This window comes from Corvus moneduloides, chromosome 5, assembly GCF_009650955.1.
Source record: "Corvus moneduloides isolate bCorMon1 chromosome 5, bCorMon1.pri, whole genome shotgun sequence".
NCBI lineage: Eukaryota > Metazoa > Chordata > Aves > Passeriformes > Corvidae > Corvus > Corvus moneduloides.
In genome coordinates, this window is record NC_045480.1 from 54,980,091 (window position 1) to 55,004,503 (window position 24,413).

Sequence of the window (24,413 nt, forward strand, 5' to 3'; positions counted from 1 at the left end):
CCTGCAGAGTAGCGCTTACATCTGAGTGGATATGGAAATGAGCAGGTGTGTGTGTGTGCCTTTCTCTCACAAAAAAAGGCAAACGCCGCAACTCCCCAGTTCTGGTTTGAAGCATAATTTTCATTTCTAGGACGAACACTGCTTCCGGGCAGCAGTGACCGGGAGAAGGGCACTGGGGGAATATATTCCTCTCCCTGCCACTGCCATGCCGTGACTGCTGGCAGTCGCTAGCTGTGTGGGGTGTCCTCCGCTCCACTTTTCACTATTACCTTTCTCTATTTCACCAACATATCCCTAGATGGAAAATCATAACGGGGGGCAATGCTTGGACTGCTCACACTTCCCAAACTCAGGCCAAGTGTTGCACCGCGTCGTGCTCCGCGGGGCCGTGGCACGGAAGGGTTTGTTCGGCCGGGCTCCGTTCGCGCTGCGGGCGGGCGCGGTTGCGGTTCCCCCGCAGCCCGCTAACGTTACTGGGCTCGGCGGGTTCGCGGCGACACTTCCAGCGGCTCTGCCCGAGCCCAGGCTCGCACACAGGCGGAGCGGCTCCGCTCCCCGCCCGGTACCGAGCTGGTCCCGGCTGCCCGGCCCGGGGCCTCGGTGATGCCCGGGAGCCGCGCGGTGCAGCCGCGGGGCCCGCGCTCCGGCCGCCACGACCCGGAGAGGCTCCGGGACGCAGAGGCACCCCAGCCGTGCCCGCCCGGCCGCTCCGGCGGGAGGCGGGGGCCCGGCTCCGCTCCCCCCGCGGGCTGCGGGGCGGGCCGGGGCGGCGGGCGGCACCTCGGGGCCGGGGCTCTCGCCGGCAGGGGACCGCCGGGAGCAGCGAGGGCGGGCGGCCGGGGCAGAGCGGCAGCCGGCATGGGGGCCGGGGCTCTGGCCGTACGCGTGAGTAGGGGCTGGCGGCGGCACGGGAACGGGAGCGGGGCGGCGCTGCCGGCGGAGCGGGCGGGGGCGGCTGGATGGCGGCTGGATCAGCCTCCTCCTCCTCCTCCTCCTCTTCCCGCCCTCCGCCGGCGTCTCTTGCGGGCCCGGGGCAGGGGAGGCCGGTGCGGGCCCGGCGCCTTCTCCTCGTCCCGAGCGCTCCCCATCTGTTCTCTCCTTCTCTCTTTCTTTTTCTCTCTCTTCTTTCTTCTTCTCCCCGCTCGGCAGCTGCCGCTCGTTTGGGAGAGGCGAAGATTAGTAACAGGCGGTTTTAAGTTTTTTCTTCCCTTTTTTTTTTTAAACCCAGAGAACAACTGCCCTGTCGCGTTCCCTGCGTTAAAGTTGTTGGGTGAGCCGTAAAAGTGCGCCCCTGCGGCGTCTGAATAGGTTTCTTTCCAAGTGTCTGGGCGGCACTTTTTGGCGGCATCGTGCAGGGATGATTAAGTTGCTTTCCCAGTCTTGGAAATTAGCAACAGTAGCATTAATACTTGGACACGTTTTGCCTGTGTAAAGTCAGATCTTCCATCTATAAGGCAACGTAACACTGAACTCTTTGTTTCAGAGCTGTTTTGAGGGGATGGCTTTATTTTGATTTTGGTTAGATGTGTATTTTGCATAACCACGTAATTTTTTTTTCCTAGTTAGCACAGCCTCTCCAGATCCTGAAACAAGCTCAAAATTTCCTATTGTTTCTGTGGACATGGCAAATGTCTGTCGGTTCTCATGCAGGTTTAAATAGCGAGGGTCCCCAAGTAAATCCTGCTCAGTGACTCAGGTTTTCAAATGTTGAAACAGGCTGGAAACCTGTAAGTGAGCAAGATTGTGAGGCTAATTGAAGGCCTTAATTGGAAAAGCTGCTCAGAAACTGCTCAAAGGATTTTTGCTGTCTTCTGAATTTAATCTAGTCTATGTGATTTTTTCCCTTGGCATGTGTCTGCCTGGAATCAAAATTGCTGATTATTCATTTAATCCTGAATGGGAACAAGTCTTTTTAAAAGAGATGTGGTATTTTAATGTCAGTCAAATTTTAGTTCAAACACTGGTGCATCTACTGTTCATTGTAAATATTTGTAAGATGGCCACAATAAGGCAATATTGCAAGTCTGTTTCACAGATAATAAAGCATATTTATGATGTTTATATAAGCAACATCTTTCGTAAATATCAGACAAGTGTTGTGTAGGACCTGGGACTATAGAGCACACATGTGCTTCAAATAACTGTTTAATGGGAAAAGCACAGCCAAGTGAGTGATCTGCTAGATCATTTTATATCTGAAAGGACAGTCACTCTTAACAGCAGCATAGCAGATGTTCGTGTTTCCTACAGTAAAGACGTTGTGTCTCAAGTGAAAAGATTTTAAAGGCTTGTTTAAAATAAAATAAAATATGTATGCTGTGCTAAAATCTGTCTTAACACAGTCAAGTGTCAAGACTTTAGGCAAGAGTGAGCACTTTTTTGTGTTGCTATACAGTATTCTCCATGTGTACAGTTTCTACAACCAGTTTGTTAATGAAACACAGCAGGAATAAGTTTATTTTTAAGCATCATGCCAGTGGTCGACTTCTTAAACAAAGAGATTGAGCTCTGTGGTAGCAGTGGCTCCCAGTTCCTGCAGTGGGATTGCAGCTGTGGTGGTTGATGCTGCTGCTCTGCCTTGAACTGTCTTCCCAAATGTGCAATGCTGTGAGCTGATTAAGATTTCTGCCTATGATCAGTCCTATAAATTAATCATGTATTGTTTTATTCCTCTGGGTGTTCTTGACTGTCTTCCCATGTTTTCTCTGTCACCGCAACTCAAAACTTGTGAGAATGTTGTGCCTCCAGAAGAACCTGTGGGATTAAAGGTTTATTGTGTAGTGGATTTTCCACCCCCCTTGCTATGTGTGATTAGATTACATAGTCCCTTTCTAACCCTAAAACCTTAGTAATTAAATTTCAGGCTTAGCAGATACTAAACATAACAGAAAATCTTTCATAAGAATCCATCTCACCTGACAGTGGCCAAAATGAACCCCTAGGAAACAGCATTTGGAAGAAGAGTGTAGTGAACCTTCTCCAGACTGCTGCCCTGACAGGCATCCTGGTGACAAGTTGAGCTACTGGTGGTGTATTGGGATTGTTTGTGTTTGTCCAGATGCTTTTGTAATCCATGTGATTTTCATGAGTTAACAACAGCAGTCTTCTGCTTACTTGCTCCCAGTTGTTATTCTATAAAGTAGCAAGCTTGTCTACAAAAGTCTTTCTCCCTTACCTACAGACTGCTTACATTTTTGTTCCTCTTCTATTTTTTCCTCTGTTCATTTTTACTTTCCTGCTTCACAGAAGTTTTTTCCTGGGGATTAAAGTGAAGTGGGGCCAAACCCTTATTCTGGAGCGTAGAAGCCAGTTTCGATGGATGTGCTTGTGTTGTGACCACGCAACCTTCTGCAGCAAATGTGACTAATGCACTTTTTTTTTTCCCCTCTGCTCCTTTAAGCAGAACAAATCAGCTGTGAGATTGAAGGAGGACATGAAAAAGATAGCTGTGCTTCCACTGAACAAGCAGAGGGACACGGCCTGTCCAAAGGTGTTTGGTGTGAGCCTCCTGGAGCTCCAGCAGCAGGGACTGAGCAAAAATGGAATCCCAATAGTTGTGTGGAATATAGTCGAGTACCTCACCCAGCATGGTAAGCTTAGTGGAGTCACTTCTCCTATGTAGCACTCTTTATGTAAGACTCTTCAAAGGGAAGAATCTGTCTTTTTTTTGTGGAACTAACCGCAGGCAAAGAATGTTACTGTATGTGGTTTGCTTCTTTTTTTTTTCTGCCTTGATGCTGAACTTACTTTTTAATATGTTTGTAAACGTAAAGTACAGTGTTAAGTAGCAGCACGCTCATAAACAAGCTGTTCGGTTTATAAATGAAATGTATTCCATTTGTGAAGGTTTGTGTCATCTTCCCGTTGCAAAACAATTGTCTTTAATACTTTCTCTGTATAGAGACAGTCACTGGCACACACACACACACCCCATCAGAGAATATTACTGAAAAGGAATACATGTTCGTATAGATTCCAGTTATTATGAATCCCCTCGAGGAAGCACGTGTTCAATTCTTAGCTTCTCTCTACATTCATTTAATGGGAATTAATTTAGTTCCTGTTGTTGAAATACATCTTGTAGAAACCTAGAACACTAGTGGTGCACAGATGTGTTGTATGGCATTTGGTCAGCAATGGAAACGGTTTTGTGGCGGTAATTTCATCTTCTAAGAAGCTGCATCTGGTTTTACCCTAAGGTTTTTCTTTTAGCTACTCATTAATGATAATCCAGCTGCAGAGGCTTAGATTCTATGATTGTATCTTGATAGATCCTCAGAAGCTCATAGATGCAAACATGGTTTGAAAATCAGCTTGAATTAAGGTACAGTGCAAGTGTAAAACATGATCCTGCCTTTACACAGCAGCATCTTGCTTGATCTACTTCAACCTGCCTTAAAGTGGCCTGCTGGGACACTGGAAGAGAAAGAATGGAAAAAGCTTTCCATCATTTAGGGTTTAATCAAAACCAGAAACTGACAAACACTCTTGACTGCACGTTGTGGGCTGTGCTCTGTGTTCCATAAAAAGATCGGAATCCCACACGACTGTGTCCCAAATATGGACTAAACAAGCCAAGTTTTCTACTCTGCAGCAAGATTAGCTGGGCTTCTGAATGCCAAGTTGATTATCTGACCCCGATAAAGATAAAGGCAATTCTCTTTCTCTAAAGTGGAAGCGAGATCTCAAAGATACCCTCTTACATAGAAAGTTGTTGAAATGGGTGTCCTGTATCTGTGTAAGATTTGTTTTGTGAATTAATGGTGATGTTAACTGCGAAGGCATTTTTAACAAAGGCCCAGACACCCAGGCTGAGTTGACTCTCGGGCAGCTGCATCCTTAAACTAAGTTTGCATTAAGCTGCCTGTTTCCAAATTTATAGGTGAAGCCAAATTTCTCTGTGCTGTATTTAGTAGTTTCTAATTACTGTTTTCTGGATGTTCTAGCCTCTCTTTATTTCCATAAATGAGTGAGAAAGAGGGAAGGAAGTTTGATCTGTATGGGGCCTGTGTCCTTTGCTCACCTAGTGCTGCAAAACCAAAAATCATTATTGAGATGAGGTCTTTTCTGCCCTCGAGATGGCAGCACAGCATGTCACATGAGAATGCATTTTTCTGTGAATGCAGGAATACAAACTCTGCTTTAGTCAAGTAAAATGTTGGAGTGCTTGTCCATTTTTCCCCTTCACTTGAGCAATTTGTCTTCTGGTCCAATAAAAGAGATTATTTTTCTCTACAAACTGCTGCCTCAGAATTGATTTCCTGGACTGGAAGCATTCTGTCAGATTGCAGTTCCTTGACGTTTAGTCTGAACTGATGAAAACAATATATATTTCAATCCTCTTAGTGTTACGCTCCTGAGGAAGAACAAGCAGGTCCACAGACACAGCATTAGAAAAGGCAGAATTTTTGTGGTGAAAGTGTTCTGGAAGAAAATTAATTTACAGACTTCAGTTTTAGGCTCTTCACAAAAGGTTTTGAGTCTTAACAAATGCCTAGAAAGTGATGTTCAATTTAGTGTGATTCTTCTGACTTCCTCTCTTGAAGCCTCCTTTTTTGTACATCTGCTTTACAGGGTGTGGGGTGTCTGGCCTGTAGTGATTGATACCATTCCTTTTTCATTGTGAAATACTTTGGGCTTTGTGCTGAGCAGGAAACATTATTTGCTTATTGAAATTTCCTACTGTCATAAAGTTGCAGAACTCACTATGGAGTTACAGCTGCACTCAGCACATATTCAGATGTTTTTGCCTCATGATGGTCACAGGTAAGAACCTGTTACCCTGGAACATGGAGCTGGAAGTAGTTACATGTGTGAGTTCAGCAGTCCTGCTCAAGGTAGTGGGCTACTTGCAAAAATGAAGCAACAGAACTGTTTTGTAGAGTCCTTTGTAGGATCCTTTTCTGTTGAAATATACCAGTGGAAAATATGGCTGTCTCAGTTGGTTTCTCCATGGTGTGAGACAACTCAGTGGCATTGCTGTGTTGTGGGTTCTCAAAAGAGTATCTCAGGCCTCAAGATCTTGTCACTAGTATTTTTATTTATAATCCAACTAACTGATGGGGGGGGGGGGGTCGTTCTGGGGAAAAAGTAGTATTTTTTTTTTTTATATTATGATGTGTTAATTGCCCTTGTTTGTATTACTACGTGTTATTCAAACTAGAATATGTGTTTCATGGTATCACTGGGATGTGGTAGTTCAGCTCAATCTTAAATCAGTTTTTAATTACAGGTATGACACAGGAAGGTCTCTTCAGGGTGAACGGCAGCATGAAAATGGTGGAGCAGCTGCGTCTGCAGTACGAGCGTGGGGAAGAGGTGGAACTCGTTAAAGATGGTGATGTGTACTCAGCAGCCAGTCTGCTGAAACTGTTCTTGAGAGAGTTGCCAGATGGGATTATCACGTCTGCCTTACATCCCAGGTTCATCCAGCTTTACCAGGGTAAGTGAGAGGTAAAATCTCCATCCTTCAATGCACTTTCTTTCTGGATAACTGGTTTCTTAGTTTACTTTGTTCCTCATTTCCTTTGGCTTCAGCTCTCACCTGCTCCCAGATGTGCAATTCTGTTACAAGAGGCAGAAAAATGTTTCTTATGTATTTGGTAAAGTCTGGACTATTTATGATTTTCTAATCCAGTTATATCTGTTGAATAAAAAGTGAAATGATGAGCTGGTTTCTTTGGGTATGCTTGTAGACAATAATTGTAGTCTCTTTAGGACTCAGATTTGCTTCTGTTTGCTAGGGTGTTTTTGGCAGTTTCATTGTAATGGACTCTGAGAAGTGAGAACTTCATCTGCTGGTCAAATTGGGCCAAAAGCATGTACTGCCAAAGTTTCTGCTTCTCACTAAGTAATGTGATTGTCCATCAAAAAAAAGAACCAGTTTGCAAGTAACAGCAGACTTTATGTTTTATTCCCTGTCATAGCACACAACATGGAAGATTTCTTTTTTTTTTTTTTTTTTATTGACACCCCCTCATCCACCTTCAAGTGGTGGAACAGCCATAGTAAAGACCACCACTTCTGCTGTGGAAAGCTGAGAAACCATTTTGAAGAGAGTTATGCAAGTTTCAGTCTAATTCATCTGAATCTGACAATCTCTGGTGGTGGTAGGTGGAATAAGTGGTGGTTGGCCCTATTGCTTGGCTGTGTGGGTCACTGACAGTTCATCTCTCTTGCTGCAGGCAGTCAACACTTCTTTATGTTTTCCTCAGAAGCTGCAAGGTGGGTGGGTAAAGTTACTGGAAAATGCAGAGGAGGAACATGCACTCTGGCATGCATCCCTTGTGGAAGATGGTGCAAAGTTCTCACACCCTTGTCTTGAGGACTTCCTTCTACGTTTCTTACGTTCAGTGGAGAGAAAATTTCGCCATTTCCAGGAGGAGTAAGAATACTGCCATGTGTTTCTTCTTTCTTTCTTTTGTTAACTGGGCTGTAGAGAGTGTTGATGGTGCACTGGAGAAGAGCTTTGTGCTTTACCTTGAGTGCAGACATTTCAGCTGTAATAAGGTTGTATGTGGGCTGTGTAAAATACCTTCCTATTTAGTAAAGTTGTCAGGGGCACAAGGATAGGGTTCAGCAAGTGTTGTATAGGAAGGTGCTATTGTTTTAGAAAGTCCCCTTTTTCTGGTCATTGCTGTGCTTTCCTTGGGATCTTTTGGATTTCACCAGGTCTGACTCATGAGCTGCATTTTACTTATATTCTTTCTCATAAATCACAGTTTAAGTGTAAATTAGTATAAGTCACACCTTTGCTGTTCCATATCCCTGCCCCCCAAGAAATATTGATGTATTTTACCAGAAACTGCTGATGTCCTTTGTGAACAGTGCTGTTTGTGGTGTTTGTGGAAAGGTTAATTTGTTCCATCTCTCACAGGAAAGGCAAAATCCCCCCAGTACTTTCTAGGGAAATGAGATAGGTATCCTTACTTAGCAGATTTACTCACCAAACTTTCTTGTTTCCAAATAGAGTTACTGGTGTAACCTATGAACCCAGTTCTGCAAAAATCCATCCAACTGTGACGTGTCCTCATAGCTAAGTTTGCCTATATCTCACAATAAGATCCAACTTAGTGCCATTACAACTTTGATTAGGGAGAAAAAAGTCTTATTTGAAAAATTCCAGTTGGCTATTGTGGCAAGGGGAAGGCTTTTGTAAAGTTTGAAGAAAATTTGAAGGGTTTTTCATGCCATAGAAAATAGAGCATAAATGAGTAGTTATGAAAGGCACTGGTGACTTTGACCATGTTCAGATTAGTTTAAGTGGTAGGTGGGGGCATTTGCTTGCAGTTAAATGATCAACCAGCTGTGCAGGATTGCAGGAGTTATCTGTTCACTTATCAAAGTATGTGCAAAGGTATTGGTTGCAAAATGGTACCAGGAGAGTGCGTGCCTGGGTGTTCGTTTTGTAAACTGTGAAGAGAGTAGGGCAAACTGTTTCTGAGTCAGCAGGTTATTAAAAAATAACTTTGAATCTGGAGCCACTTTGTGGCATGTCTACAGTGAAGGCAAATACAAGCTCTGTCACAACCTCTGTATTCTCTCCTGTTGAAGCTTTGCATGGGAAATGTTTTTCTAGGATTATGCTAGATTTCTTCTGGTGTATTTTTAGGGATTGTTATCAGCAGTTTTTAAGCCATCTGAGATCTTGGCCTGAGAAAAACACATAGTTACTTTACTTACTATAAAAATGGTTAGAGATTGATCCCTCTAGTTAAAAAAAAAACTGGACTGAAAATTACAAATTTTACCTGTAGCTGTAACCCTTTTCAATTCCTATTTGAAATCAAATTTGCTCTCAAATTTGTTACCAAATCAAAGAGAAATAATCTGACCTATTATGAAAGAGAGAAGCTGTCCTGTTGGTGTTCAGGAAGTCCATGCATCTGGTTTGGCATTGCTGTCTGCAGCCTATGCAGTGTTGTGTGAAACAGAGCTCTGCATGCTGCCCTAAAGTCCTAAAGTATGTTTATATAAATATTCAACGTAATGCCAAGACTATGCAGCTCCATAAAACATCATGTAATGTATCGTGGTGTGTCCTGGCATTCTCTCTGTGCCCTTGGAGAAGGCCAGTGGCAGTGGGAGCTGAGAAGGGCCTCCCTCTGTAAACGATGTTGATCGAAGATGTGTGTTGCAAGCGCAAGCCAGGCACACACTGATCATGACCTTGGTGTTGGCTGGTCTCCTCACAGTGCCTAACAAATAAAGGCTGCTCCTTACGGGGAGTTCTGGGGTAAAAAATGTCCATCACAATCTCTTTTGTGTCTGAGGCTTCACTGCAGAGCAGAGCTGTGCCCACCCATGTGAAATAGGCTGTACTTAGAGAAACCTCAGCCAGAAATTAGCAGCTCCCATACAGCAATCCCTGCCTGAGCTTGTTTATTCCTTCTGGCTTTTCATTTCTTATCTTCTGTATCGTGAACACTGACTCTTAAGACATCCGTACATACTGGGAACTGTACGTACAGCTCTTACCCCTTTCACAGGTCACTTGCTTTCATCAAGACAAAGTGCTATTGTACTGTAAATTTTTTTTCTGTTGTTGTTATTTCATTCCCTCCTCCAGCAGAAGTACAGTGAAATATGGACTCTGTCTTCCTTTTGTACTCAGTCTAATTAAGTTTAATGCTATTTCATCACTCTGGCTTCTTGACATAGCTCCATCCTATAGAATTTAGATTTTTTTCAGTGGGCAGCAGCTAGATGTGAATTCTAATTCACATACCTCCTTCTGCTCACAGCTTGTGATGACTGGCATAGTTTTATTTGGTGCCTGTGAACAGCCTTGCTAGTTTCAGGGTGTGGGATGGGAGGTGGTGGAAGGGAAGGAGCAGCTCCCCGGAACAGGTCAGTTTACAGAACACTTAGTAGCCAGCAGCTGTTTGAGTTAGGTGAACAAGCAGAACCAAAAATACAGCTTGTGTTGGGGGATTTTAGAGGTCAAATTTTGATCTGAACAGTGACTGTGAAAATTAATAGATGAGAGCTGACCTTTTAACCATGGTAACTGCAGCAGTGCACCAGATCTGATTTGTTAGGTATGTGTGGTTCTCTGGGATCTTGTGACATAATTTTAACCTTTTCCTTTGACTTTTATTGTCATTTTAGTGTTAACAGAGCTATTTCCAATCTAGAGAAATAACTTCAGTTTTCCATGTGCAGATGACATTTGTTATGCTGTAAAAAGTCTTGGAACTGGATTTTTTATGCAGATGACACACACCAGAGTTCCAAAAGAAGTGTGCTCTTCCTCCAGTATGTTGGAATGAAGGATAAATACAGTGCTACGAAGTGCTGTCATGATAGAGAGTGAGGTGTCTCAAGCTGGATTGTGATGACAGCCTTCTTACAAGGAGGACGTACAACATTTCTGCTCCTGGTGGCAACAAGGCGTGATTTGTTTCCCTCTGGGGCAGGATCATGTCTGAAGGATCATGTCTGAAGCAGATTGTTTCTTGGCAGAGAGAGACTGGAGTCCCACTTCTCACAGACTCTGGAGGTGGAGAGAAATGCTTTAATTCCTCCGGTGGCCCAGTGGGTGCCATGGTACTGCAATGCCAACGTGCTGCCTCTGTGCCGAAGATCAGCTTCCCAGGGCACATTGAGAGCTGCTGACAGATGCAAGCTTTTCTGTCTGCCCTCCAGTCTGGTAGTATGCAAGGCAGCTGGAAGCTATGCAGACATGGTAGCATGACACTGAGCACTAGCCTCTCTTCCTCACCTCACAGCACAGATAACTGGCTGGGGCATGGCACTGTGATAATGTGGCTTCGGTGCTTCCAGGCTGGAGCTGTTTACAGTCAGAGCATTTGAGACTTGAGTGAAACAATTACACACACCTGTTTGCAGGAATTCCATACCTTTAGTGGTGTTCAGGCAGCATGTTCTGCAGAGGGAATGAGTAACGTGAACAGAGATGAATTGGGGAATTAGATTGTGTCTCTAGCACGTCAGAGACACTCAATATGTTCAGAAATAGCATGAACTATTGGAAAATATGTCCCTCTTGTTGTGAGCTGTGGGTGTATGCTGAAATTAAATGAGACTGAAAACACCCTCACAAATGTGTCTGTACTTCCTACACTGTTGAGACTCCTGTTTCTAGTTAATTAACATTTTTGGAGAGACTGCCTGTCCTTTCCACTTGTCTCCTTGACTTGTTCCTCAGTAATGAGTCCTTAGTTCAGCTTTGAGGTGCCAACTGCCCTTGCTGGCTTCCTTGGTCCTCTGTTCTGTGTCCTCTGACTGCTGAGCCTAGACATGGCCTGAGGCTGCTGGTTTTCTTCCGTTCCTCAGCCCAATCCCCTCTATTTCATTCTTGGTTTCAAGCCCTTCCTGACTGCACATCTAGCTGGGCTTCTCTTGCAGGCCTTGGTTGAGATGCTGTCTATTGCACATGGCTGTTGGAAGGCTCCCAAAATAACAAGGTGAGTGTGTCCATCTGCCTTGAGAGCACCTTCCTCTTAGCCTTCATTCTTATTTTCTTCCTTTTCCCTTCCATATGCTGTTTTGGGCAAAATTTTCAAAAGAGCTGGATGTGCTGTGCTTGAAAGTCGTGAGTAGCATAAACCACTTTGGTGCTCAGATGTTTTTCTGATGGTCACTACCAGCTCAGTAAATCTTAGTGACTGACTTTGAAACAAACTGAAGAGGAGGAGGAATGATCCAAAGAATGGGTTGTTACCATGACTCAGGACTATTTTTGCTCTTTAATTAAAGTTGAAAAGCTGTTCTATTTGAAGAAATAGAGCCATAGAAAGCAGTGGTAGACTTGTCCTGAAAATTGTGCAAAGTGCATGGAATACCATGTATGCATGTCACTATCTAGATTCGCCTCAAACTATAAAAGGAATTTTTAAAAATAAAGCTGAAATCCATGAAATGTCATCAGCAGGAGAATCAACAAATTGGTTTTGGTTTCTGGATTGTTTTGGAAGAAACACTTGAGTTCCCTCCTTTGTTTTTTCACTGGAGAAGGAGGAGAGGGAGCAAAGTCCTATTTTGTTAGATTTCACGAGGAGAAGGAATTTGATGGCTCAGTAAATGGGGTTTGCTGCCTCCTGTTACTCAGTGTCTCTATGTCCTTCAATTAGGGTAATTTCTTATAATCTTATGATGTGGTGTCTGTCTCTGTTCCTGAAAGTACAGAAACGAACAAAGGTTTGGCTGTGCCCAGAAATAACATTTTTGATGTTGATTCACACCCCATAATAAATCATAGTGAATGAGCAGGATCATCCTACCCAGAAAATATGACTAAGGCCATGGGCCCAGTAGCTTTGTTTGTTGTCAGAGTGCAAACCTGTGTTCAGAATGTTTTGTGGTGGTTATTAGCATCTTTCTAGTTTGGAAGGGATGGAAATTCCTCCAGTAAATGAAAAAGTACCCGTCTGTCTAAAGCCCCAGTGGGAGACTCAGAGAGGCAATTAGTTATCAAGGGCATTCCCTAATTAGATGATAGTGATGGAAGAGGTACATTTTTTCTGGGAGATGGCTTTGGCTTTCCTTATCATAACTGCAAGCAATTTGTAGTAGAAAACACTCTGTGCTAGTTGCTTTGTTATCTAAAGAAAAGTATGTTAGAAGGTGAATTTTAATGTTCTGGCTGCATGGAAATCAGTTGTGTTTTGTTTTGTTTTAAGCCTCATAAAAAGATAATTAGTAACCAAGCCAGAGACTGTACAGTCCACTTTGATCGGTGCAAAGACAAATGCACTGAAATTCCTTATTGTTATACCATTTAATACAGCCTTCAGAAGCCTCCTGAAATTTTGCTGCAGAAATAAAATAATACATCAGATTGCTTGTTGTTGCCAAGCTGATTGCTAGTTGCAAAGTCATGATTGTTTTTTCTTCTCTGTAGCTGTAAAAAAGCTTGCAATAAGCAAGCAAATAGGAATTTTTTTTTCTCGTGTGCTTCATGCATATTTGATATTTGACTTTTCTGAAGGAGCTAATTTCTTACCTGTAGAAAAAAAGGATATAGTTAATCAGTTGGTTGAAATGTTTGGTCCTGTAATTTGACTGGCATTTTAAACTTTGGTCTGCTGATGAAAGAATTCATACTAAGTCTGTGGTACCAAAGTAGATACATAAAAGTGAATTCACCGTGCATATAAAACTTAAAAAGACTTTCTTGCCATGTACAGTATTTGGCATGACAGGTAATGCAGGAATCCTAAGCCTGGAAGCAAATGAAGTCCCTCAAGTTTCAGCTGTATCAAGTGGCAAGTATGTATATTAAAGAACCTGTTTGTTTGCCAAACTATTTTCAGAATAAATCCTGTTTATTAGCCACAGAAAGTGTCTGATTGTAAAACAGAAATAATACTGCAACCCAGTGGTTGAGTTCTCAGGAGTCATTTTTATACAGACTGCTAATTTTCACAGCTAACCACTTTTCAAAGCACTCTACTCCTGGAATACTGTTCAGTGCAGCCCTGGAATATTTCTGGGAAATTAAAGGTAAAAGCAAAGATGAGACTTCTGAAGTGTTTATACATACATTAAATGGTATTCAAAGATTTTTGTTTTCCCCTTCTTTTTTTCTCTCCAAAAAAATGTGGAGCAAATGTAAAATGTTCTTTTTTCCTGCAGCAGAAGCCATGGGATGTTTTTCTGCCAGTCTTCTCTGCATGCTGGTTGCAGGGCATCCAGCAGAGCTGCAGCACCTATTTGCTTAGCTGTTTTGGATGCAGCCTGTTCTATTCCATCTTCTTGGCTGAAAATGAGTCTTGAAGGCTGAGCAAGGTTTGGTTTTGATTGAGTGCTGGATGAATCTCCTTGCTAAAGATTATAACATCCTCTCAATGCAAAAATCCCTTGTTACCCTGAGCATGGGGAAGATGTCTGTATTCCCAGGGAAAGCCAGCAGCTACTTTGGGACACGGCAGCCTGTTACAGAGAATACAGAAGGAAGAACAAAGAAGCATTTAGCATGATCTTACCTTGGCTCTGTGGAATAAAGCCAACCACTTCCAACCTTCCAACCACTAGAACTGTTTTTAAACCTTACAGTACATCTCTAAGGAAAAAACAGTTATGCTACAACAGTTTTACAGCATTAGCACCAGCAACCCATAAGGCTGATAAATAAAGAAAAAGTACTAGAAATGCACAGATGGCCTCATCCTAATGGACACTGCTTATAATTAGATCGGTGCAGAAAACCTTTAGGGCATGAGGTCTTCTGTCTGAAAATGATGTTGCAGAGTCCTTGGGGTTTTTATACATATATGGAAATTTCAGTAACATTTCACTTTTCTGGAGAGTAGAAATTAGTGTTTGCAAGGACTAACACATCCTGTTTTGGTATAAAGGGAAAGTAATACTGAATTGTTTTCAAGACTTTGCTTTTATTGACATGTAAACCCAAGATTTTGGTGAGTACAAATCACTTTTTGGAAGGTGTTTTTGGGATGGAGGAGGGGAGCAAAGAATTTTGCATGTGCGTTCATTTCTAGCAGCAGGACACAATTAAGCAGAAGCTGTGTGTGAGGCCAAGCTTGTGTTCACCACCTGGGTCTGTATAAATGCAGCATCTGTGAAGATCATTCAGTTTTTCCTTTAATACTTGGATGTTACTCAGTTCAATATGGAAAACTTCCATCAATACCTAAATTCTAGAAGATTGTACAGTGTAACAAGGCTACTGTCCAACGTGAGGCCACATTTTGACTCATTTTGGAGTGTGGCAGTGCCCAGAACAGTCTTTTCTCCATAAGCAAGGCTCCTTCCTGAATATATAGCAGAGTTGTCACCCACAGAAGGTACTGTAGTGCTGTTACAACACTGCATTTCAGGAGACTCTTTGTTTTACCGTTCTTGCTTTTGTATTTTTGAAGGTTTTCATGGGAAGGGAGACTAATAGAATGAGAAGGGTTTGGGAAGTAGGGATAACATCCAGAAGGAGCATGGAATCTGGAGATCTGGTAGAGAGGGAGTTAAAGCAGATTTAGCTGTGCCAGGTGGGGATAAACATGCTCTAAAGCTCTTAGCTGACTGTTAGTAACTGCTCAATCTGCTCAGGAAAAAGGTTACAGCATAAGGGTAAGAATGAAATAGCGCCTGTGGTGGCCAGGGTGAGCCTCAGGAGAAACATGCACATTCCCTGAGGAAAACTGAGGAGTTGTGTGTCTCTGAGTAGAAGCAGGAGTGAATTTTAGCTCCCACTGCTTGCTCACCCATGTCAGTAAGTTGGCAACAATGGAGAAAACCTTATACATATGTTTTTTCTTCTCTTGTTTTTCCTAGACTCTAGAAACGACATGCAGAAGGAAAGTTATTTGAAAGAACTCCTTAAAGAACTGCCTGATGCTCATTACTGCCTGCTGAAGTACCTGTGCCAGTTCCTGATAAAAGTTGCTGAACATCACGTAGAGAACAGGATGAATCTTTGCAATCTTGCCACTGTATTTGGACCAAACTGCTTTCAGTAAGTTGGGGTTTTTACTTTTCCCCATATGCTGGCAGGTGGCCAGAAATGCGGATGTCAGAGCTCTTAATTTGTCAAGGTGATCAAATGGAGGCAGTGACTGGGGCTCTGTTAAACTTTAGTGCTAAAGCTATTTTTGAGCCAAATGGAAGTGGAGTTGCTTTCCCATTTCCTCTTGCTGTTTGCTAAACTGTTAATCAGTTTTGTATTGCTGCATTGGTAGCAGAGTGGGAGTAGAACAGTGAAAGGCCTTCAGACTGTCAGTGCAAGGAGGCTTGTGCTCACACAGGTTTCTTCCTCTGCTGTCAGTTAATACGAGTGCTTCTCTGCAGAAAGCTGTGACAAAGGGTACTTGGTGGAAGAGGACTCTGATGCAGCACCCAGGTGCTGTATAATGGAGATGGATGCTGCGTAGTGTCTGCATGTTTGGCCTTGTGATCTGGTGTCTGCCCTCAGATGCTAATGATTCTGGGCTCTCTGTCCTTCTAGTGTATTCAGAAACTGCTCTGAAGCTTGCGGGGATCCACTGGTCTATTGAGACTCCTTACTGTGATGCCATGATGATTTTTTGCCTTTTCTTTTATACCCCTGTTATACCTTTTTACAACTTCTGTATTCTCAGTGCTTTTTGCCTACATTCTTGGACTTGTTTGTCAAGCTAAGAGACTAAACATTTTAGAAGCTTCATAGCTAGGGATCAGTGTGCCCCAGACCCCAAGGTCCTCTCCAGAACACATTCTGTAAACTAAGATAGAACCATCCAGGGGAAGGCTCCTTGGGGAGGGGGGCTCACTTGAGCCTCTCATTGGGGAATTTTTGATAGATATGCTAATTAGTAAAACCTATAATGTTAGACCGGATTCTTTGGGGTGGGCACTGTGGTGTGCATTTCGGCGCATTCGATGTGGACGTAGTGCACCTAAGGATCCTTAAAATAAATACCAAGGTAAAATCCCTTTTTTCCTTCTAACTGTGTTTGACTCTTGATTTTTAAGACCAGGAAAAGGCATCAGCCTGACTCAATATTTTACTGGGTTCTTTAACTGGGAGCAGTTCCTGGGTGCTTGTGCTGAAGACGTGCTTTACGTGCTGGTGCAGCTTGCAGCAGTAGCAGGAACAGTTATTTCCAGGTGCAGGAACACTCCTGAGTGAGAAGGTTTCTGTTGAGTCACTGCTGTGATGCAGTGCAGGGTTAGCACCTTTACCTCTGCAATGAACCCTCTGGCTGGCATCCAAGATCTCAACGGGAGACACCTAAGCAGTTTAGTTCAGTCATCAATCTTGAAAGATATGTGATATCTCCAAGAAGAGACAAGTGATTCCTTGTATCAATGTTGCATTTGTATTGATCTTTGTAAAAATTTCACTCTGGACTAATACTGAATTGTCTAGTAAAACTTAGTCTCATGAAGCAATTAATCTAATCTATCCCCCTGAGCTTCCTCTCGGAAAGAAGTAGATTTCTTTAAAGAGAGAAAACAGAAATTAGTTTCCTGTAATAATGTATCAAGACAGTTCCACGTAGCTAGGCTCGATGCTGCCTGCTGTCTTTTTAAGGAGCCTGTCTTTTTCCATTGGTTAGGGAGAGAACACACAGCAATGAGACACTTAAACTAAAGCTTGGCCTACAGCTGCCTTATCTTAAGATGTTGCTGGTGGATGATGAAGGTGAATTCAGGATTAAAGCATTTGCTGTATTAGTACAAAGAGATAAAGTACATTTTGAGGAGAATTATTTTCCTCTCCAAAACAAAAAATGCTCAAAAGACAGTAGTATGCATGGGAGTGCATGAATATGAGAATTGCTGGAAGCACAATACTGCAAATTTCTGACAAGGAAAAGCAAAACAATTTTTTAAACTTGCATTCATATGGGTAGTTTGGGAATTTCTGTCTAAATGTATTAGCACAGTTCAGAACAAACAAAGTAATTAGAAGAATTGAGTTCAATGCCTAAATCTCTATGACTCAAGCTCCCTAGTGGCTATTAGAATAATTCTTAGTTTACTCATCGCTTCCTTCAGGAGAGTTTAAAAATTAGCTCTGAGTATTTTTTGGTGTAGAATGCAGAGAACTGTGGTTCAGAATTGCAATTGGCGTTCCTAATATTAAACCAAAGCATATGTGTTAAAAGCTGTATAGTTGTTGCCACAACTGATCTCTGCTACTGAGATGGCATGGAAAAGATACAAAGTTTTTGTAAGGTACAGAGATGGGATCGCCTCATTCCATTGCAGAAGACTGAGAAAGGCAGAGTTCACTGGAGGTGAAAACCCAGCGGCTTGTGAGGCTGTATGTGAGTGTAACCAGCCCAGCAGATGTGACACGTGTTGAAATAAATGCTCATGTGGTGAAAGAGGCCGTGAAAGCAAGGCTTGACACTTAACAAATGGCTAATGTGTTTTTTAAAGACCCAAATAGGTTAGAGTTATGGATGTAGATTTTATTTAAACTCTGTTTCAGCATCTGGTAATTCAGCTATGTGTTTCATCAGATCTTGATCTTTTCAAGGCAGTTCAGGATTGTGGTCCAGACACAAAGGTTGTGAGCAACAGTTCAAATACCCTTTTTTCCTGTGTTAATGGATGCATTCTTATATTGCTGGAGCTGTGACCATCTGTATCAACAAAGATTTGATAGGGGGAGAAAAGAACTTGCAGCACTTTTTTTTTAGGTATTGGGCTTAACCAGTTGGTTGGCCAAGCATCCAGAAGGAGATCCTCAGAACACATTTCAGAGCTACAGAGTAAGGCTGCCTGAAGCCTACTTGGCAAGGACTGTCTCTCTCTACTGGCTGCAGGCAGCCCATGGAGAAGCTGCAGAAATTAAATATTGGCAGGAGGCTGAAGTGAACGCTCCTCTCACTTTGTGTTGTTTGTTCAGAGCAGTGCATGGGGGGTTTCTCCATGATAAGGAAAGAAGGCTCAGCATCCAACTTGTCAGCAATTACATTGCCAAAGCAGGGAGAACTGAGATTTTTCTGTCAGAAATTCACACTCATGTCTAAAATTAATGTCAGAGTCTGTGTAGTTAATGCACAGTGTCAGGGAAGATAAAGCCCATCTGCTGACAGTGAAGGACTTCTTTTGGCAAGGTATTTTTAGTGACAATTTAGCTACTTAAGCATAGTATCTCCTACTCCATAACTGAAGTTGTTTAACAGTTGAATAAATCATGGTGCTTGGCCACTTTCCAGATATTTAGGCTTCATTTTAATTCTGTTAATCTCATTCTGTTTTTCTACATTGTGTCCTCTGTAATGTATCCCATCTCCTAAACTTACTGCTTTTATCTTCTCCAGTACTTCCCCTGCTTCCTTACTTGCTGTTTGACAAACTGCACTGGTGCTTTTCTAAGGAAAGATTATCTTGTGCTTTCTGTATTTCTAATGAATAGAATAAGGGAAAAAATGGCTATTTGCATTCCTTGTAACGAAGTGTGATGTAAGATATAAGAACATGTAAAGGGCAAGGTCAAACAGCTTAAAAAAAGATTGGAGATTTGGTTCACTGTTTTTTCCCAACTTGGATTGTTCAGATTTATTGTGATGGAAGGCAAAGGTCAAGTATATTGAGAAATATGGCCCTGGAGGAACAGTGAGCACAAAGGAACATAAATAGTTGTCTTTTCTGTCACTGGGCTAATCTGTGTAAAGTATTAACATTTGCAGCTTCTTGGAGGAAGTTATTGTCCATTGACCTGAATTTGAGCTCCTGTAGAGGCATAGCCTTAGTGAAGGCCTGCTGTGTGGGCTCTGCTTGGCTCTGACAGCTTGTGTGGAAAAGGAGAGGACCAGCTGGGTTTTCTCTCCTCCTCTCTGTTCTCCTGGAGCTGGGTATCAGAGGAGCTGCTGCACTTACCCTATCCTTTGGTTGGCACGGTAAGACATGAGGTCTCAACAGAATAATCAGAGGGTCCATTTGCACCCATTTTTTGCAGCTCTCTCTCAAACAATAATCTCTGTGTGTGGCCTCCATCATTCAAGCCCTCATTAACTTGGTTGTGTTTCATGCCAGCAGAGATTAAGCATGTTGTGAGGGATTGCTCTGTCCCCCCAAAAGTGGCTGGCAAATGCAGGTGTCCCGTTAAAATGCTGGAGTTAGATGCAGTTATTTATATGTGATGAATACGTAACAGAAGTTACACAAAGGGTAACAAGAAAAGTGTATTCTCTTTGGATATGGAGAAAATGATAGATTGTAGGGTAGCTGTAGGTATTTCAGAGGTGCTGAACTTGAAGGAATTAAAATCTGATCTGAAGTTATGCATGAATGTCTTCCCTTGGTTTCTAGCAGCCTTGGAGCCTGCACTGGTTGGGTGAAACTGAAGTGAAAGCAGAGGGGCTGAATTAATACTCCTTAGTGAGTAATGTTGGCCTTTGAAACATTATGTGGATGGGCTTTGTTTTCAAGCAGTGCAGTCCCAGTCCTGCATCAGTCTTAAAAACAAATGTGCATCCAGGATCGGGGCCAAATTGAGTACTGAATATTGTTGTTTAAACATTAATTATTGCAAATTGGAGCATGCAGACATAACCTTTCTTAAAGGGTTCATAAAGATTTTAAATACTGCATTTTCCAGCACCGTAAAGGAATTTTTCATAAGTATTCAGTATGCTGAAGCCTATAATGACAGTTTAAAGCATCAAGCATAATATACCAAGTCTATAAATGTTCTCATCCATAATCATATTAAATACTCATGAATATTTGAGCTCAGCAATACAGCTCAAATACAATCATAAGGAGTGTTTTTGAAGAGCCTCTGCTTTGAAATGTTTGGAGATGTGAGCAACATACTTTGCAAGGGGATGTTAGGCTACGGACTGCCCTTTGTCCCCCTTTGTGTAGGTTGCTCTCTCTAAGATGCCTACTATCACTGTAATTTTGTGATGAAAAATGGAGCTTTTGCTTAAGCAAAAGATATTTCCTATAAATGAAGCCAGTCAGTAAAGTCTTTGTGGCAGCATCACTCTAACTGTTTTGTGTTACCTGTGTTGCCTGTATTTTGCATAATTCTATTATTTATTAATAATTGTTATCATTCATTTTATACTATTGTTTTGGGTTTTTTTTTATTAGTGCTTTTATTTTTTATGAATTATTTATTATTTTGCAAGCAATGCTGGTAGAGCAGAATTAACAAGTTGACTTAGGCTCATAAATCTATTGCTAAAGAAAATAACCTGGAACAGATTTTAACAAGCAGGTAATACATGCCCCAGAGTTGACTCCCCAGGATTCTCCAGTATCACAGGAGCTAAAACACTTCTGCACAATCTCAACAGTTGTATCTTGTCATTGCATTTCACTGGTGAGACTGGTGAGACGTAAGCCTGCAAATGATGCAGAGCACATGAGCGAGTCACACAGACTGAGATGAACACCTGTCTCAAGTGAGTGTTGCTGTATCTTTAGCTACTTATTAGACTGTGATCTTGCAACAGAGTCTGCAAACGTGAATATGTACCTGTTTTCAGCTGCATCAGTTTGTGGACCAGTGTGTTAGGCCAAATCCCTTCTATCAGCTGAAGTGGACGAGGTCGCATCTGTTACAGGCACAGTAAAGACCACCTAGAGACACAGAACAGACTGCCTGAAGTCATAACTTCTGTAAATTACTGCAACTCTGCTCTCAAAATCTCCATTTGTGCTTGTTGAGGGACTTAGGGACATCTGAGGTACTAATGAAAATGTTTTGCTTGGGCTGGAGAAACAAAAAATCCATGCAGTGTTCCCTGTCCTTTGAGTTCCTTCGTTTCTGGCAGGATTCCCTGGGAGAATGGTAAGGTGACTGTGGTGCTTCTCTACAAAAAAAGGTACTGTACAAGCAGCAAAAGTAGTTTATAGAGCACATAGCCCTCAGTGATTGTAAATTAAGATTATAGTGCTGTCATTCCATGTAAGCTGCTTCTGCAAAGCCACATGGGGAAATGGTAATGTGCATCCTGCATCTCAGACAGGGTGGGGTTAAACACTGTTGGGAATTCATAATGAGATGACCCTTTCACATGGAAATCTCTGGTTCTCCGTTGTGGCAGGGAGCTGTCAGCACTTGCTGCCTGGGGAAATCAGTTCAGTGAACTCAGTTCTGCTCATTATAGACAGATGACTACATCCCAGGTCCTCCTGGCCATTTGAGGCAAGTTTCCCAGGTGTGGTGGATGGTGGCAGAGCCTTGTAGTGATGCCTGTCGTGCCACTTGCATGTTTGTGTGTGTCACTGCACCGCTCTCAGTAGAGTCTGGGATTCACTGTCTCAAAAGCTCCCTCTGCATTTAGGCTGTTAGAGCTTGTTTACAGAGACCCTGAGGTAAATTCATTTAACTAAATGCCTGAGATGTAAGGAATTCTTTCACAGTGAGTTAATCTGACCTCAGGTCACTTCAGTTCTGAGTAAAAGTTGTGACACAGAGCCTTGCTGTGGTTTAACCCATTTGAGACTAGCTTTCCTGAGCCATCCTATGGAAGGAGACATGCACTCGGTCTGGAAGAACCCAAAGAACATGTGGGTGTGGGGTCTGCATGGACAGGAGCTGCATGGAGCTGCACTGGGTGAGCCAGCCATGCTTGTAGGACATTGGGCAGAAGTGTGAAATGCTGCTGGGTATCAGATTTTGAATTGAAGAGCTGACAGCCTGATCCTATTACCAAGTAATGTTTTAACTTCAAGAACTACTGCTTCTTCTGCTTTAAAATGACTTCACCAATATTTTCAGTCTTTAATACCCTGCAAAACTTGTGGTGCTGATGCACCTTTGCCCTCAACCCTTCTTAACTGTGTCAGACACTGTTAATGCTGGTGCCTCATTTAGACAAGGTGCATTTTTTCCAAATGCTTAATGTGGACATGCTGTGCTTTGCACACAGATCATTCAGAGCATCTCTCTGGGAAGGGCATGGTGTCCAGGGAATCTAAGGGAGGGGACACTAGAGATTTTGCTCCTGCTCTGCCTATGCTGTGTATCTGCTGATGGCTTTGCAAGCCACTGTGATAACTTCAGTGGGGGTTTTCCACCTCAAATCTCTAAGATAGATCTGCACTTATCAACACTTTTTCTTCTAGAAATAACTGTAGAAGTTGCAGGTCTGTGCCACCCTTCTGGTGTTTGTGGTAGTGAAACTGATGCTTCTGGTGCTGTTACTGAAGTAATTTGTACATATGTGGCTATAAGGGGATCAAGTCCCTCTGTTGAGGATTTTGTAACTGGAGTAAATTGTGTGTCTAACTCTCAAAGCAACACAGTTGTAATGCCTAATTAACATGAAAATAGACATAAGGGAACCTTGACTATGAACACAGTTTTACTGTGATGCTTTAACAAGATTTTCACAAAAGATCATGAAGGATTTTCAAGGAGTAGGGTATGCATCAGGAAAGTGGAAGTGTGAGAGAATATTTTCTCACAGATCTGGGTTTTTCTAGTCAGTTGAAGTGACATTTGTAGATGTCGTGACTTTTCAGAATGAGAAGAGCTAAAGTAAAATGCTATTTTTTTACACACATTTTCAGAAAAGTCTAGTCAAACTGATAGATCATGCAGTGTGGCAGCAGATGGGGTTTACTGTGTATAAATAGGCAGGGTGGTGTGTGCTCATAATATAAACTTATCTTCAGCTCAGCATATATCTGTTGCAAGGAAAATGTCACCATGGAGAGCTCACAGAGTGTAATAGTCCTTATCGTGATTGAGGTCTAAGAATAGCAATTATAGGAGAAATATATTAGAAACTTTGTTAAATATGTCTGTTTAAATGACAGAGAAGTGGTGATGAATAAAATATGTTAAATTGCCATTAAAATAAATCAATTAATGATCCTTTGCTTAGTTACATTCAGAGAGAAGTGTTAAAAAAGACTGAAGCCACAAGCTTTAGCCTTGTATTTTGCATATGTATCTCACCCTGCTCATGCAGGATTGTTCTGAATAGGATGATGGACTTTTCACAGGTTTGATTTAATAAAGTTTAACTGACAAGGTAGTGTGGGGAAGGAAGGGCAAGAAAGCCATGGAACTGGGCAGAAATTAAATACTGTTTTTATGCTTTGTGGAAAATTTATAGACTGGACTGTTCTTCAACCAGGTAGAGTTTTTTGGTATTAGCTGTTACCAGTAGGGAAGTGTTGGCTGTATTTCCCTGATGACTTTTCCTGGTCTTAAAATCAAGAGTCAGACACAGTTAGAAGGGGAAAAGGGATTTTACCTTGGTATTTATTTTAAGGATCCTTAGGTGTACACATCCAGGTTGAATGCACCCCAATGCACACTGCAATGTACACCCCCAAAAGATCTAGTATAACATTACAGGTTTTACTAATTAGCATATCTATCAAAAATTCCCCAATGAGAGGCTTGAATGAGCCCCCCTCCCCAAGGAACCTTCCCCTGGATGGTTCTATCTTAGTTTACAGAATGTGTTCTGGAGAGGACCTTGGGGTCTGGGGCACACTGATCCCTAGCTATGAAGCTTCTAAAATGTTTAGTCTCCTAGCTTGACAAACAAGTCCAAGAATGTTGGCAAAAAGCACTAGGAATACAGAAGTTGTAAAAAGGTATAACAGGGGTATGAAAGAAAAGGCAAAAAATCATCACGGCATCATCCCGGCAGATGTGACTTAGGTGAAAGTCCTGCTATCTGGAGTCTTCATTTTGAGTCGCACGTGCTCTATTACATTCTCAGTCCTTTTCCTGGGAATGAGGTTCATAGGGTGCCATTATTTAAATGGTACTCTGTTTTGGAGAAACAAATGAGGAAGGGTTTGCCTGAACTAGCAAGCAAGCAGGCTTTGCACCATGCCAGCTCTGGAGCACACAATTTAGCATGGCAAGAGGGGTTTCCTTCGGTCAGGGCAATTGCATGGGCCTATTGAATACATACACTTTCTTCAGGCCAGTTGCTGAGTTTTAGTGAATATGTGACATTCTTTAAAATGAGTTGGCCTGAGTGTACATGCAGATCTATCAACAGAAGTCATCC

General features: G+C 42.3%; 1 protein-coding gene across 5 annotated transcripts in view; it reads left to right on the forward strand.

The window, feature by feature from the left end:
• Nucleotides 1-603: 603 nt before the first annotated feature.
• Nucleotides 604-24,413, forward strand: part of FAM13A (family with sequence similarity 13 member A) — a 131,661-nt gene continuing 107,851 nt past the window's right edge. For 3 of the 5 annotated variants that reach the window (XM_032109719.1, XM_032109721.1, XM_032109722.1), the window contains exons 1-4: nucleotides 844-885; nucleotides 3,401-3,590; nucleotides 6,233-6,442; nucleotides 15,256-15,436. In XM_032109719.1, coding sequence (XP_031965610.1) covers nucleotides 859-885; nucleotides 3,401-3,590; nucleotides 6,233-6,442; nucleotides 15,256-15,436 — 608 coding nt within the window. In that variant the 5' untranslated portion in view covers nucleotides 844-858. Of the gene's footprint in view, nucleotides 886-3,400; nucleotides 3,591-6,232; nucleotides 6,443-15,255; nucleotides 15,437-24,413 lie in introns of all 5 variants that reach the window. The other 2 variants (XM_032109717.1, XM_032109718.1) reach the window with 2 other exon arrangements.